At 44.4% G+C, this 18,424-nt stretch overlaps 1 protein-coding gene across 2 annotated transcripts in view; it reads left to right on the top strand.

Moving 5' to 3' along the window:
* The window catches only part of MYO15A (myosin XVA), a 3,541,761-nt gene that overhangs the window by 692,614 nt on the left and 2,830,723 nt on the right, over positions 1–18,424 (top strand). For both annotated transcript variants that reach the window (XM_069645706.1, XM_069645705.1), the window contains exon 16: positions 966–1,091. In XM_069645706.1, the coding sequence (XP_069501807.1) occupies positions 966–1,091 (126 nt within the window). The remainder of the gene's footprint in view (positions 1–965; positions 1,092–18,424) is intronic.

Here is an 18,424-nt window from a genome sequence, read left to right as displayed (position 1 = left end):
ATAACATAGATATGGTGGCAGGGCAGAAAACTATAGATGCCGCCTATGTAATGCTCAAGTGAAATTATTAAAACATCTGATCCCATTCTGCCCGGAATTGAGAATAGAGAGAACACTTTTCTTGTATGAATGTATGATGAATTTAAGAAACACATTTTCGGAACAGATGCCTGGTGGGAGACCCTTTATGGGGATGGGGTGGCTAATGTGGGTCTTACTCAGTCCCTGGTGTAAAGTTCCTGGAGCTGATTTTCTGGAAGAATTTAAAAGAAGCAACTCACCTCTAATCGGGCTCTTCACTCTGATGATTATTGAGTCAAGTGTGGCTGTGAAGTCTTATATAAGTGTTCTCTTTGCAAATGGAATGCAAGGAATAGCAAAAGTTTGTAATAAAGTAACTGCTTAATAAAAAAATAAAAATGAATGCTGTCAACAAATTGTAGTATTTTACAATCTTTAAATTTTCAACAAGTTACAAAAATATGTAGGATGCGGTCTGTTTAAAGAAACCAATAAACCATTACAAGAAAATGTCTACTCTAGTGAGACAAATTTACATTGGAGAACATTTTTCGATATGGTTGAAAATGTACTAAGCACCCTCTTTTCGATTTGTGGAAGGAAATGTGCCCACTTTCGATCAAGGTTGCATGACTTTGTCTAAGCAGTTACCTAGGAAAATTGTATGTTATCAGTACAGGGAATTGCCTATCCTTTGAGTGAGTTTCGATGTGCTATTTCAGAAAGATAAAAACATCTTTTCAAACTTATTATTTCCCTTAAGTACTGTAAGGTGTCATAGAAACCTATCTATGGTGACAATGTCACCAAGGCGTTTATTAAAGTCAATTCCTTAATTATTCTGTCAGCTTGTTGTCAAAACAGTCTAGAAGCAACTCTAAAGTTAGCTCTGATCTCGGATTCCTTTTCTGATGCTTTCTGATTTCCTCCCAAACTCGTTGCAGGCGACAGATCACACATTCCTCCAGAAGTGTCATTATCACCATGGCTCAAATGAACTATACTCCAAGCCAAAGATGCCCCTGCCTGAATTCACCATTAAACACTTTGCTGGAAAGGTTACATACCAGGTGAGAGCACATGCTTCCATAGAGCACAGTTTGCCAGGTGGGATACTGACTTCAGCCTGCGAATGTTAATTTCTATGTGATTCTGTCAACATCCTGAATGCTGATCTCAAATTGGCTGATGGTTCTCATTTGACTTTCTCTTCATTTCTTTCTCCATTGAACGCCTGACCTTATCCATGTCTTCCCCTCTATCCCCTACATTCTTTTACATCTAATTGTGTTGTGTCTGTCATCTCCCACACCCAGATTCTATTTTAAATTACCCTTCTACCTTGAATTACTAACACTTTTCCTCATCCCATAGACGTGGTAAAGGTATTGCGCAAATCAGCCACATTTCTGCAACAAGATTATGATTTGACTTGTTGGTGCTGAATTGCAGCATTTTATATTTCTTTAGAAGTACTACAAAAAAAATCAACTCGACTTTTACATATCTGCATTTGCTGCAATAAGTATCTAGTTATCAAGATTTTTGACCGGATTCCAAAATCACATAACGTGAGCTGATCCAAATAGCCAAGCAACATTACACTTGTGATTTCTGTATTTTTGGGTGTCAATTAAAAAGCAAATTAACCATGCTGTGAATGTTGCATAGTGTGACGAAGTCCCATACTGGTCGGGTGATTGTACTGGGGTGTCGTTGGGGGACCATGCAACACTCTTCCACTCAGGATTGTATACGCAGAAGATCCCCCAGCCTCCACAGACCATTCCCAGCTCGTATGTGTGCACCTTCAAGAGAACCCCAACTACCCGGGGCAGATTAGAGCTCGCCAGAACAAAAGGGGGATAAACACAGAATATGTAACTCAGGTCACTAATTCCCCAAGAGTTTGAGGGGCATTGACCATGAAGGACAGGATGTCAGATGAGCAGAGGACTGCAAGTGCTAACCACCTAATAATCCTTGGAACATGGGCCAGTTTGTTCATGGCCCTATGTATCTATGCCAAATATTTTTGCCAAGAATAGGGAGCCTGAGTATCTTGGCTACCCTACACACTCATACATCCTTTTGCCCACTAGTGAGAAATGCATATTTGAACAACTGGCAGACATTGTTGTAAAGGGCCCTGTGAGTCACACACCTAGAAACACAATTGAACACAGAGCCTGTACTGCTAATGCAGAGGATTGGTTTAATCAAAGACAAAAGTCCACAACTTTGGCTTGTGTAACCGGTCGACAAGTTCTGGGGAAACATAGGATTTGATGCTGCCGAGTGACGGTGACTACTACCGTACACAAACTAGATCCAAGATGGTGCCCTCCCCTGAAATAACAATGACCAGTGGAGTTGCACTGGACCCGGCAAGCAAATTATCTGCACATTGTTGAGAGGCAGATGAACATGTCATCTATTTCTACTGCCCTTCCCCCGGCCTTATACTGCACAGGTGAGAAGCATTACTCACTAAGACAACCGTACCGCCCATATCCCATACAGGTAACACAGGAGATGAACACACTATGAGTTGAAAATGGCACAAGTAAAACCAAGCTAACGTTGCAACATTACATGTGCATGCATTAGACTCTAGCAAATATGCACTCACCATGAAGAATCCGCACCCTAGGTCAACTATACATTTATACATGAAGAATATTAACTTTGCATCAATAAGACATGAAGAATACTAACATAAGCGACGTATAAGCTGAATGCAACATGAACGACACGTGAATATAGCTCACATAACATAGAAACGCAGCAGTGATGTGCAGCCACCTTTTCCAAAATAGAGACTGCAGCACGCTTCTGAGTTAAGGCCTCAAGGCTTCACGAGAACTCACAATGCTGGATTTACAGAAATACAGATCTGTGCATAGCTCAGGCAGCAGCTGGTACACAGAGCCAGGGTTACTGAGAAATTAAGAAGGGTCTGAACGTCTCAGAGAGAGCACGAAATAGCAATTCCCAAGACGCTTGCCATATGTTCTTAGATTAATTAGAACAACCTGCCTTTGTAAGCCAGGTGCAGAATAATTAAAAGCCCAAAGACTCCATGGGAAATTATTCAAGAGTGTCCCCAGTGGTAAAAGGAACTATAACACTTGCACTAATATTAGCTAAAATTCCAATAAATGCAGGATGAAATAATTCCAAATGCGGTCTCCTCACACGTGACCCGTAATTGAAGAACACTTTCTAATCATTAGCAACAAACACAAATAGGACATCTGCCTCACTCCTCACGTATATTCCCAGACTCAAGACTCTGTACAAGGCCAACTACAAAGAGATCATCCTGGCTCATGACCTATGAATAAGGGATGGTTTCTTCTTTAATTGAAAGGAAAGCATCCATGGACCTCTTTCCCCCTACTCCCATCTGCCTCATGTCTTGATGACCTGTCAATTGTCCAAGGTTGGTCAGTAGAAAGCCAACGAATCAAAACCCCCAATGTTAGGCTGCCCATTACGTTTTAGACTAACTAATAGTATATTGTGGAAGTGATGTCTTTTATTGTTATCAATTTAGAGGTGGTCTTAGAAGAAGCCATCAGATTGTTTTTACCCAATGAGAGGTTTAACCCTTACATAATGGGCCTCATTACGAGTCCGGCGGTAACCGCGGCGGTAAAACCGCCGCGGTTACCGCCAGACTCGTATTACCATTCCACCTCCGTGATTCCTGGAATTACCGGGGCATTACAACCCCGGTTTTCCGGGAATCACGGAGGCGGAATGGTGTTAATCCCCATTCCAATTAAGTCCTATGGGACTCGATGGGAATGGGGATCATGGAAACACCGGCAGCATCTCGTAATGCTGCCGGTGTTTCCTCGGCCGCCTGCAGGCGGGCGGTGTTAAACCCGCCAGGTTAGACCTGGCGGGAACATCACCTCCCACCTCCAGGAGTCGGGATCAGGTGGTCCGGAAACAACGGTGGCGGTGGGTTTACCGCCACCGTTATTTCCGGAACGCCTGAGTTATAATGAGGCACAATGTGTATGTAGTTGTCCCTAATACCCCATCCCTTCACCCCATAGGTTTTGGTACAGCGTGATGCTAATTATGACGTAGATTCGATTTTAAAGCAATTGTTTTTTGTAAGCACGCTCAGAGTATCGAGATTTTATGCTTGTCAGCTGTCCCTTCTTTATTTGGATGTTAATAAAGCTGGGGTTTGCCTTTCACTTTGTCTATTCCCATTATTGAGTCCGGTATTTCTTACTCCTGGTAATTTTAGGATTTTCCCAGTCCGTCTTTACAATATCTGATTTTTAGTTCCTTAGTATGAGCAGCAATCACAGTGCCCAATCACATAGTATACTCACCTGAAAGCCCTTGAACAATTAAGTACCCCATGGTCTGTCAGGATGTAGAGAGGAGTGTTAGAGACAGCTGTATGAGGATGAGGTGAAGGGTACTATGTGACTGAGTACGAGGAGGGAAGGGGAATATTGAAAAGAGTGTAGCTGGATGAGGAGGAGAAGGGAGAGTTGAGACATGAGATGGAGTAGATGAAAAGGAGTATTGAGGAGTGTGAGAAACCTGAAGATGTCTCACCCACCAGTCCCTGGGGATCTCTCATCCAGGTGGCCAGGACACAGCCATTGCTATTAGATCCAGTTCCTTGGGGGTGGACCAGTGCGGGAGGATCATCCTACTAAGTAGGAAACCTAGAAGCTCAATCCCCTGACCCCCCTTCCCGACACAAACACTTTCTCAAGGACAGTTAACTGTGAGCGACAACGGACTAACACCAGAACCGTATACCTGACATGTCCCAACACCATGGTCAGGCAAGGTCAGGCAATTACTGATCATTACACATACCTGACTCCCATCACACTCCCCCACACAGATAAAAGGCAGAGCACGAAAGCACACTCTGAGCGAGGAAAAGAACATGGGAAAGCAGCAGTTCCAAGATTGCAGTTTAACACAAGAAGAAAGGCGGCGAGACTGGAGAGGGTTGCCAGGAGGGAAGTACCCTTGACCTCTAGACACCGTTGTTTTCACGAGCCTTGGAAAGTGAGAAGCTTAAGACCAGGAACGGAAGCTGAACAATCCTACACTGTGCATCAAAGGTATCCAGGGTGCTCCCGTGTCGATAACCCAGGCCGGGAGGAGCGATTGCCGCTGTGGTACTGTCCTTAGCTCCTGCAAGAAAGCTGCACCAGTAAAAGCAGCACAGCCGGTGAGTCGGAGAAACTGATACGAAATCAGCTTGTGTTCGAATCAAGGATGCAAGCGGCAACATTGTATGAAGAAATCAACAAAGGACAGTGTTTGAAGCGCATTTAATGAAAAGCACAAAACTGAAGTAGTGAATGTACTTTGAAAAAGCCAAATAAGATACCATGTACAAAGTGGTATGGCGCCAAGTGGGTGCTCATTCGAAGGTCTCTGTTAGGTATCCAACTGAAAGGCAACTGCATTATAAAAAAGGAACTTTGTATCAAAGTGGTCCTGCAACGGGTCAAGCTAAACCCTGTACACATTTGAAAGTCTTCGATAAGTATAAAGTAAACTGCAATTGGTCCGAGCCTGGCTGGGGGAGACTAATTGAAAGTGGAAAAGGGATCTGAACCCGGCTGAGGGGGATCCGCGTGAACTGTGAGTCACCCAAGAAGGAATATTTTTGGAACCTTCAAATAAAGGGATCTGAGCCCAGCAGAGGGGATCCAGGGAGCGACACCCGAATCACATAATTATAAGACGAAAATAACTTTCTAATTTTGTTTTGTATATCAGGCCTCTGAATCAAGAACCTTTGATGAGAAAAGATACTTGGGCACAGAAGGCCATGATGCTGGAATTGGAACTGTATCCTTGTGTCGAGGAAGCCAGAGTATGTGCTTGGCTCGAGTAAACCGCCTTGCCCCGTACTGAAAACCTGAGGAAGGGAGGCAAACGGCCCAAACATCCTGACTTATCATTTTGTGAACACTTCTTTCTTTTGCATGAACATTCCCCCACACTATTTGTAAATTAGCAGAAAGGATTGGCAATAGGTTTTTTAGTATAGGCCATTTTATTTTGACAAGACTCCATTAGGACTGCATTATTATTATTTGATGGTCGTAGCTTGCTCCCATCTGTAGATTTAGGTTTTCACCCCTTGTGAACGGTCAATAAACACCTTTGAACTGTGGTCAATTGTGTCTGTCTTACTTCGATACCATGCCTTCCTTACAGGAGGCATAGAGGAGAGAGTTGAGATCGGAAGTGGAAGAGGTGTAAAATAGTATTAGGGAAGAGGAGGGTAGTGTGGGAAACCTGAAGGTGTCTCCCTGTATAAACCTCGAGGATCTGTTATCCAGGTGGCCAGGACACGGTCATCGCTATTGGATCCAGTTCCTGTTGGTGGACCAGTGTGGGAGGATCACCTGGATGGGGGGTCCTTGAGGAGTAGGAGTGGGACACCGATGGGTGAGACGCAGTATCTCCGTTCCCATGACACCTTTTCCCCATCCTCTCACTTAGGCCATTCAAAAACACTGCCCCTTTTGCGACATGAACACCTTCGCACCACACAATAGACAATGGACTAATATGCAACCTGTTTACCTGACATGTCCCAACCCGAGGGTCAGGCAAAGTCAGACAATTAACCAAAATCACACACACACCTGACTGACCTTTCCTTTCCCCACAGGGATAAAAGGTGGAGTAAGAGAGCACAATATGAGCACGGCAGACACCACGAAGAGATGGCTAATCAAGCGCAGCAGTTCAAGAGAAGGAGAAAGGCGACTTGAATCGATAGGGTGGTGAGGAGAGAAGTGAGCTTGCCCTTTTCGTCCCAGACCCGCAGAACCTTTGTGGAAGAGAGCCTAAGACACCGAACAATAGCACAATTGTCTTGCAGCAGATGTCAACGGTATAAGGGGCAAGCTTACGCCCATAAGCAGGAGCGAGGGAAGCGCCTGTGGTACCGGCCTTGACTCCGATTAACAAGAAAAGCCAAGTGGTTCATCACAGCCGGTGAGTCGAAGGGGAACCGATAAGAATCGGGCTGTGTTGAGTGAGAATCCCAAAGTGGCAAGTTTTGAACCAAAGTTCAATGAACTATGACAGAACTGTATATTTGTGAAAAACGATATGTGAAGGGTTAGAGCCCAGAAGAGGGCGACCCAGGGGTGAAGTCATCACCCTACGTGAAACAGTGGTAAATAATTGAGAAGGGTGAGCACCCAGAAGAGGGGGATCCAGGGGTGAACCCATCACCCACCAAACTTTGAAAATTGAACTTTATTGAAACTATGGTAAACAATTGAGAAGGGTCAGCGCCCAGAAGAGGGGGACCCAGAGGTGAACTATTATCACCCCAATGTAACTTTCATTTGGTTAAAGGAACCTTTGTTTTTGTTATTTGAACACACCAGACCCCTAAGGCAAGAGACTTTCAAAGTAAACGAGACTTGGCCATCGACGGTCCTCAGAACTGCCATTGGAACTGTTGTCTTGTGCTAGAGAAGCCAGAGACAGCACTGTGCTCCAAGCTCCAACTTTACTCCGTGCTCAAAACGTGGGGAAGGAAGGCCCAGGCTACCGCATCCTGATATATTATTTGAGAACACTTCTTTCTTTTCTTAAAAACTACCCAACATCCTTTTTTTGTATCAGTTGTAAGGTTTGACAATAGGTTTCGTAGTATAGACCTTTTTACTTGACATGACACCACTATGACTGCCTTATTGTTCATTTGATGGATGACGCTTGCAGCCATCTTAAATTTAGGTTTAGATTAGGCATTTTTCCAACCTGCATACAGAATTCATTGTTCTCTAAACACCCTTGACCTGTGATCACTTGTGTCTATCTTACTTGTTGCCACCATGAGTTCCTCAAAGTAGAGCGTTCCGATCTGAGCCAGCAGAGGTCAAAAGGAACTTTAAGGATGAGGAGGGGAGAGAATTAAGAGAGACGAGTAGAAAATAGCAATAAGAAGGAGGAGAACAATAAGTTAAAAGAGGAATTAAGAGCTAGACCAAAGTGAAGACAAAGAGGGTTGGAGTAGATACAACTTAGAGCATAGCAGAGCTTTGGGGAGGACAGGAGGTGCGACAATAAGGAAGGAGGATAGCTGAAAAGCAAATCGAAGGAGGCAATAAGTGACAAGGAGGAGAAGTTGTCTATAGAAAGGGGCAGTAAGAGAAGAGGCTGATTGAGGCCCAAGTTCCTGGTGAGGCTCTTAGTTTGGTGGAGGAAGGGGTTAAACATAAGAAGACCAGCAGTCCGACGCAAGCTTAAGGATCTAATGCCTGACCGTAGTTCAACCGACTCAAGGCACCAGTGAGGATGGAGCAAGATTTTCCTGGAGCAGAGGAGGAGGGGTGCAGCATCCTGATGACCTCCACAAAGGACAAGAAAGACATCACATTGAGCCAAGAAAGAACTGTGGGGCACTTAAAACCCAAAAGCCTGTGAATTACTTTTTCCCACCAGAGGGTCAAAGCAATAAGGGAAATACTGATTGACTCAGAGACCATGGTCATGGGAAAAGCCTGACTAGATTTGTGTTTTGTTTCAAGACCCCACCATGTTACCTTGTGAATCCTAATCCCATAGTTTCTGTTGTGTACAATAAAACCCTGGAATCATATTCCTTGGTTTTGAGTGCTCTGTTATGGTTATTTACTATTACTTTAATGTTATTTTTAAGAAATTGATATTTCTTTGTTTCATTTGTGGATTTCATTTTTGATATTTTGCTCCCCGAAGAAACACATTTCGAGAAGCATGTCTAGGCAGCAGTTATTATTAAAATGATTTCAATTTCCTAATCAGATTTAGCCTATTTTTTGGAAACAATTTAATTATTTTACCACATCACTGACCTTTTACTACTGACTATTTATTTGTCCTACTTGTCTTCCTCAGCTACAGATGATCTTTGTGTACCTTTTGCCAAGGATGCTCAATCCATATTGATAGCAGTAAGTAAAGTTGAGACAGACAAAATAAATAGCAAGTAGACTATTGTTTGTGAGCACTGCAAACCTTCTTTCTAGAGGAGGTGCTACTGTCGCTAAGACAAAACAGCATACTGGGGGTATTCTTAATGTGAGTGTAACATTATGGATAGGGTTTTGCCAAGAGTCTTGCAAAGCTGCATACATGATTTGATTTGCTTAGAAATGGTCTTATAAAGTACCGTATATCGCAAGGATCACAGTCACTGAGCATTCTCTGATACTAAACAGGCCTCTCTAATGCAAAGCAAGTTATTACTCAGTTATAGCTATTTCACTTGATTACTATTCTTGATGGTATTTATGACCAGAATGGGACGCTCAATGTTTCTGTATCTGTAGTTTAGCAGGCCTGAAGAAAATAGGAGTGTATTTGTTACGACCAGAACAAGAAAATCCTGTGCAATATATCTGCAATGACTAAATGAAGAATCTGGACTGTCCAAAGAACAATGTGTGGGTAGTGGAGCTACTGTATTGCCAAGTTTCTTATTAATAAGGAAACAGGTCTAGCGGTTAAGATTAAGTCTTGACATCATTAAGGATATGGAAATGCTCCTTGCTAGACAACTGACCTGTTGGCAACCGTGAAACTCCAGCCAACAGCCTGGAAAGGTTACTTGCCTGATAAGGTGTTGGTAATTGTTCGGCAAAGTCATTTGTGCCAATTTTGGGTAAACAGATAAATAATAATACATACAAATAAAATATATAATGGAGCAATAAACAGGGATCGACATTTTGACCCTGAGGGAGGAGGTCTCTGTCCTCCAAAGACAGACACCATTCAAGTCTCTGGGGATTGATGGTGCCCCCAATGACTTATTTTGTTCACTGCTGGATGTGTGGGGACCACTCTTGACACAGTTATTCAGTGCTATCACTATGACAGAACAAATCCCTGATAGTTGGAAAACCGTAATTATTGTTCTTATATTCAAAAAGGTAGATGGAAATGTTTCCTCCTCTTATAGACTTGTTGCCTCGTTGGACGTGGCATCTAAGCTGTTCTCTGGCTTTATTCAGAAGCGGCTGGAGAACTGGCTAAAAGTAAACCGTATTTTGCCAGACACGCATTCAGCTTTTTGTCCAGGCACTGGTACAATATGCCAGTGCCTAAATCTTTACCTAACTTGTTCAGGTCCTGGATTCTCCTATCTACGTGCCCATTTTGGACCTCATTTTGGCCTTTGGCCTTGTGGATAGCAGATTCTTGTGGAAATCTCTGTGTGACATAGTCGTACCGGGTCCTTTCATCCGGATGCTGAAGTCACTCCATGAGAATACAAGCGTCTGTGTACGCTATGGCCAGGATGGAGAACTCTCTGAATGCTTAGTGGTAAGTAAGGGGGTCCGTCAAGGATGCTTGCACCCATCCCTTTTAATTTATATATTAATAGTCTTGCTTCTTATTTAGGGTCCCTTATTAATATTGATGTTCCCCGGTGTGGTGCCAGGATACTGCCAGTGCTCAGTTATGCTGATGACGCTGTTCTCCTGGCAAAGACTCCCAGATCGTTGCAGGCATTGATCATCGCCTATTACAAATATATGAGGGATTGGGGCCTTCAGGTTAACAGCAGTAAGTGCTTCACAATGTGTGTCTCCATGAAATCCAAAAGATGCCCGCAGAGGATAAGCAGGTGGAATGCTGTACCTCCTTTGACTACTTAAGCATAAGGTTTAATAACAGACTGAAGTGATTTGACCATATCACCTAACTAAGTGTCAGGATAAATCAGACTACAGATTAAGGTCTGTGAGGGTAAAGCCATACCCACAGGCGCTTTTGGGTGGGAAATAGGGGGGTATACAATGGCCCCTTGTTTACAAAAGTTAAAGCATGCATTTCTAAGAAGGTTGCTTATGGTTCCCCCCTCAGCACCTGTGTATTCCATGCACTTGGAATACTATTTTTGTAAACCCACCTTAGTTTTGGTCTCACTATGGGCAGGTACTCGCAGCCCCTAACAAAAGATTTAATTATGAACTTAATCACCCAAAACAAAACAGATATAGTAAAGTTGGCTGGTTAGCCCACATAAAGTCCCAGGCACGTAAAGCTCTCTCTGGCAAATAATTTTGAAGATCCAGGAAAGATAACAGGTCTCTCCAAAATACTGTTAAAAGATAGGGCTATGCAATTCTTTACGTCATGAAGGGAAGATGAAATGATGCTGAAAACTCAGGTCAGGGCTTATGTACAGTTAGCCCCTCGAAATGGACTTGCTGAGTATCTGCGATTGGTGGCTGTGCCTTTGCACAGAGCTTTCCTGACAAAAGCCAGATTGAAATTACTGCCTGTTGTGGCAGTTATTCACAGTTGGAACAAAATTAGAGGTGGGGACAGGTTCGGAGACACTATCGCACCTTATGCTGGTATGTCTATTGTTTAATTACCTCCGGGCACATTTTTTATTAGCGATACTACGGGAGAGTGGGATAAGGTTGTGCCAGGCGGCAATACTGTTTTTGATCAGTTTAGTGAAGCCTGCGGTTCTATTTGTCCTTGCCTGTTTTTTACAGAGAGCGTGGTGGAGACGAGTTTTGTTATGGAACGTTGGGGAGGGTGGTGCTGAGCCGACATGAATAAAGAATTATTGTTAGCTCGCAAACTGAAGGTGCTGCTGTATGATGCAGATATCATTTTACTATATTTGTGTGTTTGCTGCTATGTTTTATGGATGTAATTTTATGAGCTTATGAAATGTGTTAAATTAGATGGTTTTATGGATATAACAATCCAAAATAAACTTGAACTTGCAATAGATTATTTTTTCAATCTACATGTCCTTTTGTACTGTTTGCCATTTTTCATTTTTACTGATTCAAAAGTTGTTCACATAAACGCAACTACCTCTGGACCACTTGAGGTCATTTTAAGCATGTCACGAGGAAGATGCGCAGATTTGACAACATGTGTGTGCTGCATTGAAATGGCAGGACCCTCCCTCCTTCCTTTCAATTTAGTTTTTGGGACAAATAGCATTGTGTTTTCTCTGCACTTGAACTATGTCATGGCTAAAGGATTAATAGAAGACTCAGGGCCAGGTTCTGTGGTCCTATGGTTCAAGATTTTATTTCAACAAACAGAAAATTAAGTGATTTGTTTTGACTGCGTGGGAAATCAAATGTACATGAACAAATCCAGCTTCGTCATAGGACAGTGGCCCTCAATTCTTTCCACTCTCCTGCGTACTTCACGTTACAGAAAGAAGATTAAAATGGATTTGGGGTTTAAATGCCTCACACTTCTTTCTTGGCTCATGCCATTGCCTGCTTGCTGTGATAAAGTTCCTAGCCTGAAACTTCGTCTGGTGGCCACAAGCCAGGCAACTCAGGGAACCAGGTAGCAAGTGTAATGGTGCAAACGTAAGATTCTGACATGGAGGGGTCATGGTGATTATTCAAAACTTTTATTCAAGTACAAAAAGGAATAGAAAAACCACTCTCGCACTAAGAGGGGTTTACCAACCGCATCTGAAATAATTAGTGTGAGACTGTCCAAAGCAAATGTGCCAATGTCCATTGTCAGAATCCTAACTCTGTCCCTCACACTCTAAGTTTACCTAAATGAAAAGAGAGTTTTTCTAGCCCAAAGGGAGTGTTACTCTTCCCCTGGACACATACCAGTTCTATAATCTTCAGACCTTGAAGTATTGGGGAATATCTCCCTTTCCCCGGCCATATTCCGGCTTCTTGTAAAGTTCAAACATTTTTGGGGAAACTCTGTCCCCTTGTTAGCTTCCTTTCTGTCCCTATGTTCCCGACCCTGATTGACACACATTGTTCATTTTTATCAGGCATAGTTGCAAAACACAAAAAGGAGTCTGGATGTGTTTTCCAAACTGGAGTGGGTCCTTGACCCTGGTTGGCAGACCTGGTTTCCTCTCTACAAGGGACTGTGACAAAGAAGAACAGCCAGGATGCACTTCCAAGCTGTGGTGGGTCCCTTACCCTGGTTGGCAGACCTGGTTAGCTCCCATAAGGTAATACGACAAAGGAGAAAAGCCTGGATGCACTCTCAAGCTGTGGTGGGTGCCTCACCATGGTAGGCAAACCTGGTTTCCTCCCACTAGGTATTGCGACGAAGAAGAACAGCTTGGATGTGCTCCTAAGATATCGCGTCACATACAGACTTGGTTTACTCGCTGCCAAGCAGTGCATGTACTGACTATCACTTTCACAGTTGTATTTACATGGGTGCGCGACCCAGACTCGCACTGCAGGTTTCCCGCCAATACTCCACTGAACTTAGTTCACTGTTCTGCCAAGTATTATTCACCTGATTAGGCTTTGCAAATGTCTTTTGACTTTTGCTAGGGTCCCAGATCATTAATGTGGCTCTATATGTTTATTTGCCCCCTCGGACTGTCTCTGCCAATTTACAGGGCCCCCGACGCCTTCCCGCTCATCGGCGTACCTCGGTGTGTGGTCTGTGATGTTCTCGGAACGTCCCTTGTGCCTGCCGTCAGCGGTCTGGCTTCCCATGCTTCCTTCTGCCCTTTCCGGAGTGAGTGGTTTCGTCATACCCGCTTCACTCTCGTCAGCGTAGGACCATTCCCCCATGGCTGCTGACCTTTGGGAATGCCCAGAGCGTCTTCCCTGCTGCTCACCGCGTTGTCCCTGCTCACCGGACCAGCTGGATAGAGACCTTCTCCTAGTTCGGCTCCCTGGTCTGCCTTTTTTCTTCCGTGAGCGTTCTCCCTTTGCAGCTCAGGCTTGACATTTCGTCAAGTCCTTCTTTACTTTTAACGCGGCTTCTTCCAATCGGCTGTCGAGAACCACTAGAATGGACAAAGTGGTTCTGGTTAGATTTCTATACTGCTCCGCGCCTCCTCCTCATCCCAGAGCTGGGTGCGCTATGTTGTAACTCACTATAAATCGTTCTCATCTCAGTGCTCTCTACTTTTGCTGGGCTACAAAAGTACTTGGTATATGAGGGTAGGGCTGGAGAGGGAGGAGGTAAAGGAGAAGGGGATGGGGTGTTGTAGGGAGGGGGTCTAGGCTCAGGTGATTGGCAGGGATACCGCAATCTCCCAATATGGTCATCACTGGTCCCAAAGGGGGTTTCCCCTCCCATGATATACACTTGCTGAGTACTACCCCCTGGCCCCGGGTGCCGGCCTCACCTCCTTTGCCTCATGGGAAGGGGCTACCCTATGGGAGCAGTGACAATATCCTGTGATTCGTCACACTAGCCATACTATTTAGAGAAAAAATACATTTGCCTTAATGCACCTCAGGAACTGAAACAAAATCCGCCCTGGAACGGCAAGCGGATTTAGAGACCGGGTAGAGGGTAAACGTAGCAAAATAACCAGTGAGGTCACTTAAATCAATCAAGTCATAATGAAACCTGTTTCGGAGCCTAAACATCAAAATCGTACAGGCAAAACACCCTCCGATGGACTGCATCTCGCTCAATGTTCTTCACTCCAACCTGAAAATCCGACTTGAATCAGAGAAATAAAATGCTCCCTTCCAGAACAGGGAGGTCATAGGAAACCCCTTCAGAGGCCAGAAGTCCCGGGGGGGCGAGGAGGAACATAAACACCCCAGAGCCATCATAACACACTTGCCTTACCAACATCAGCACAGCCGTATATTCTCCACACAAGCAGCTTATTCAACCTCACCCTACACGCAGCGGGAAGCAGTATTCTGACAGGCTGTCCTATGGGAGAGAGACGCTCTCCATATTGTATACCTGATCCTGGTGGCTGGCGAGCACCGAAGTGCAGGAGGAGCAAGGCAGGCTCCTTTCCCGAGGGCCGCGGCAATGCAACCAAAGCTGCTTGACTTTCAGAAGTCCACAGAAGAAGCAGAGGCAGCAGTTCTAGCGGACGCGTGTAGAGGAACCGGTGAGTTGGCCTGTCTTGGGTAACACCAGAACACTCTGCAGCCGAACGCTGACCGCTAATGACTGATTTGAATACCAAACTAATGCAAGAAGGTTGCATGGGAGAAGTTCTGACTTTAAAGGAAAGACAGTAAAGTAAGTTTACAATTATTATTGCTAAGAAAAAGAGGGGGCAATATTGCAGCAATATAAAAACCAGAAAACACATAGTCCGTGCTGGCAAAATACCAAGAGATCAAGATTGCTGAGAGATTGTAACCATTATTATTAGAGTGAGTAAAAGGCAATAGCTAAGCCAAAGAAGGGCAAATGTGATAAATAGACACTGCAAGCAGTTGTTTGATGTGAAAGTAAGAAGTGAAGAGTGGCAGGAGAGAAACCTTCCTTGTCAGAAGTATCAAGGAAGAGCGGAACATAAGCTGCATTGTCTGTGTGAAAAATATCAATGGAACAAACGGCACCATTGTGTATTGTGTCTTCGCAGAAGAAGTTGTGAATCTTAATGTTGTTGAAGGTCAAGGACTTTTCTAAAAAGTATGATGCAAGCATTACCATAGATTACCTATAGCAGTGTTATGAGTTTTGATACTGGCAGGGGAGTATACCAGGCTAGCGATTGTTAGTGGTAGTCCGGGTAGGTTAGTGGACCAGGAAGAAGACAGTAAAGTACTACATTGTGGTTGAAGGTAGTGAAGGACGGAAAATGGCAAGGCCACTATTGTGTTAGATGAACTATGGTAAAAAACCATCCTGACCAAAATAGTGTTGTGAATCAAGACGAATTGTGGAAGAATTGTAAAATTGTTGGTTTTCCAAGAAGGAGAAGTGATATTGAATTTTGTGGAATCTTTGTCAAATGCCAATTGAAAGACTTCTGGAGTAAGAAGAACTTCATGAGTGGAACTTGGCTACACAAAAACAAGGAACTTTCTTAATTGGAACTTTGATTGAAAATCCTGCTTTGAAGCCTGGGGTAGGGCATCCAAACCAGGGTACAAGGATATATTGTTATCAGGTTCATGGCGAATATAACTGTTATATCTGTTAAATCTGAAGTACCATATTCTACCTTTATGAGTTTAATTATGTATAAGTGGGAGGGACGGATTCCTTTTGTTAGAGTATTTTCCTTTAGTTTTATTTGGATCGGCAGGGAAATCCTCTTTAGATTAGGGATAGTGAGGCGTTTGTCACATCCTTTTGAGTTAATAAAATCTCTGCTGGTGAAAAACCTTTACCAAGTTGTCCACCTCACATTTCTGACCCCTCACAACAGACAGTCAAGAAGACACTTACACACTTGCAGTTATATATAAATATAATTATTTATTAAACATACTAGGCAGTGTTAAGTTCACTTTTCAACTAAGGTAAGTAAGGGAAAACTTTTATACATCTCCTGGAGAAGTTGGATCTCTCTCAGCTGACCCTCCACACTGAATCTATGATATGAAATTATATGATAGGTTATTTATAACGTGCTTAATACCCAGCGGTTTCTAAGCACGGACCCGGGGATCGAACCTGTGTTGCTCTGTGTCGTCTTGCTTCCAAGGGGAGCACATTGCCACTGAGCTATCCTCTTGAGACTATTGGTTGCTTTCATGACCATCAGTCTGGCTTTAGAGCATCCAGAGGCACGGAAACTTCTCTTCTGAACACCCGTGAAGACCTGCTCTCAAGCCTTGACACTAACACTTCCTCTGTCCTCATTCCCCTTGACCTCTCCTCTGCCTTGGACACGGTTAACCACAACATCCTGATCGCACGTCGCTGTGACATCCTGCAAATCACGTCAGGCTCTGGTGTGGTTAACTTCCTTTCTCTCCGACCGCCCATCCCAGGTGGAACTCTGAGCCTTTCTCTTGACTATCGCACTCACAACCTTTGGCGTTCCCCAGGGACCTAACCTATCCACCTGGTTCTTCAATGTCTTTATGGCCACTCTATCATGTGTGATTGCCACTTCCACCTCTAATTTTCAGGGTTATGCGGATGAAACGCAACTATCTTTCAGGCTACCCTCAGCCGCTGCCTCCTCCTCCTCGCTCATATCTGACTGTCTGTCCGGTATTCAGTCATGGTGTGCTGCAAACAACCTCTGCCTCAATGCCAGCAAGACTGAGATGGTTTGCATTGGGACCCCTGCCCCTGCTTTCCCACTATCACTCTGGCCCGGCCTCCCTTGGCCCTGCACCTGCACCCTCCTGCAAGGCTAAAAACCTTGGGGTCACCCTCGACTCCTCTCTCTCATTCTCCTCTCACATTTCAGACATCTCTAAAAAGTCTATCAGCTACATCTTCTCAGAGGTACTCTTCCTTTTCTCACTTTCCCCCAGCGGCTCACTGTCTCCAGAGCCCTTGTTCTCCTGAGGCTAGACTACTACAACAGCCTCTTCCTCAACTTCCCTGCTTTTGCCCTGCGCCCTTTGCAACTCATCCAGAACAGAACCGCAAGACATATCCCTGGCCTCAAGCTCAGGGATTGCATCTCTCAGGCGCTGAAATCCCTTCACTGGCTCCAAGGATCAAGTTCAAGACCCTCTGCATTGTCCACAAGGCTTTCTGGGGCCTGGGACCTACCTACCTGCAAGGTTGTCTACCTAAATACTGTCCCTCACGAGCCCTCCGCTCATCTACCTCCAACCTTCTGTGAGTGAGCCGGTTCTCCAAGCAGAGATTTGGAGGGAGATCCTTATCCTCAGCAGGTACCTCCCTCTGGAATAGCCTCCCTGCCACCCTCCGTCTTGAACCTGATCTTCTTAAGTTCTGGAAACTCCTCAAGACCCTCCTCTTCTCCTCCGTATCGCTCCCTCTACCCTACTAACTTAGCCATCTGCTCTTTCCCTCTCTGCCTCCTCTTCCTTACAGCTTGCTAAATGGCCGCCTGGTGTACCTCAGAGTCTCACAGGTCCCGGGTACCCCCGCCAGTCCTCAGTCGCACTTGACTCAGGGCCCTGCATCCCACTCACCCTCACTGCACTCTTGAGGGTAGCTCACTCTGCACTTACCCCAGCCTCCACCGACTGTGTGCACTTGGACACCCTGCCCCTGTGACCATCTGTGTACTTGCACGATTCGAATGCACCATGCCTGAAGATCGTCCGTATGTTCTCCCTTGTCCTCACCCCTTAATTGCACTTGGTAAAACTGCAGAATCGCTGTCCAGGCCTATTTGCTGTGTCTCAACTGTTGAATGTATTATATACACTTACTGTGCCTTTGCAGACTATTATCGTCTCAGAATTTCAAGGGCTCTGACGACTGTTGTTTTTCCCCATGTTCCCACCCCCTTGAGTGCCTTGAAACACTTGCCTGTGTATAGGCGCTTTATAAATACAAATACCATTACCATTGCCATTCCCATATATACAGTAAGGCTTTTGCAGTTGTAACTCAATTCAACGATAAAAATTAAGTTGGAATGCAGGTAGGTGAAAGATTTTCTTTAGGTTAGCAAAAGGATTCATCAACTAACAATCATAAACTGATAATACTGGTAAGTAAAATAACTTGTTACACACTGGTAGAATAG

This window comes from Ambystoma mexicanum, chromosome 2p (genome assembly GCF_040938575.1).
Source record: "Ambystoma mexicanum isolate Mex_15411 chromosome 2p, UKY_AmexF1_1, whole genome shotgun sequence".
NCBI classification, from domain to species: domain Eukaryota; kingdom Metazoa; phylum Chordata; class Amphibia; order Caudata; family Ambystomatidae; genus Ambystoma; species Ambystoma mexicanum.
This window is presented reverse-complemented; position numbering and strand designations above follow the sequence as displayed.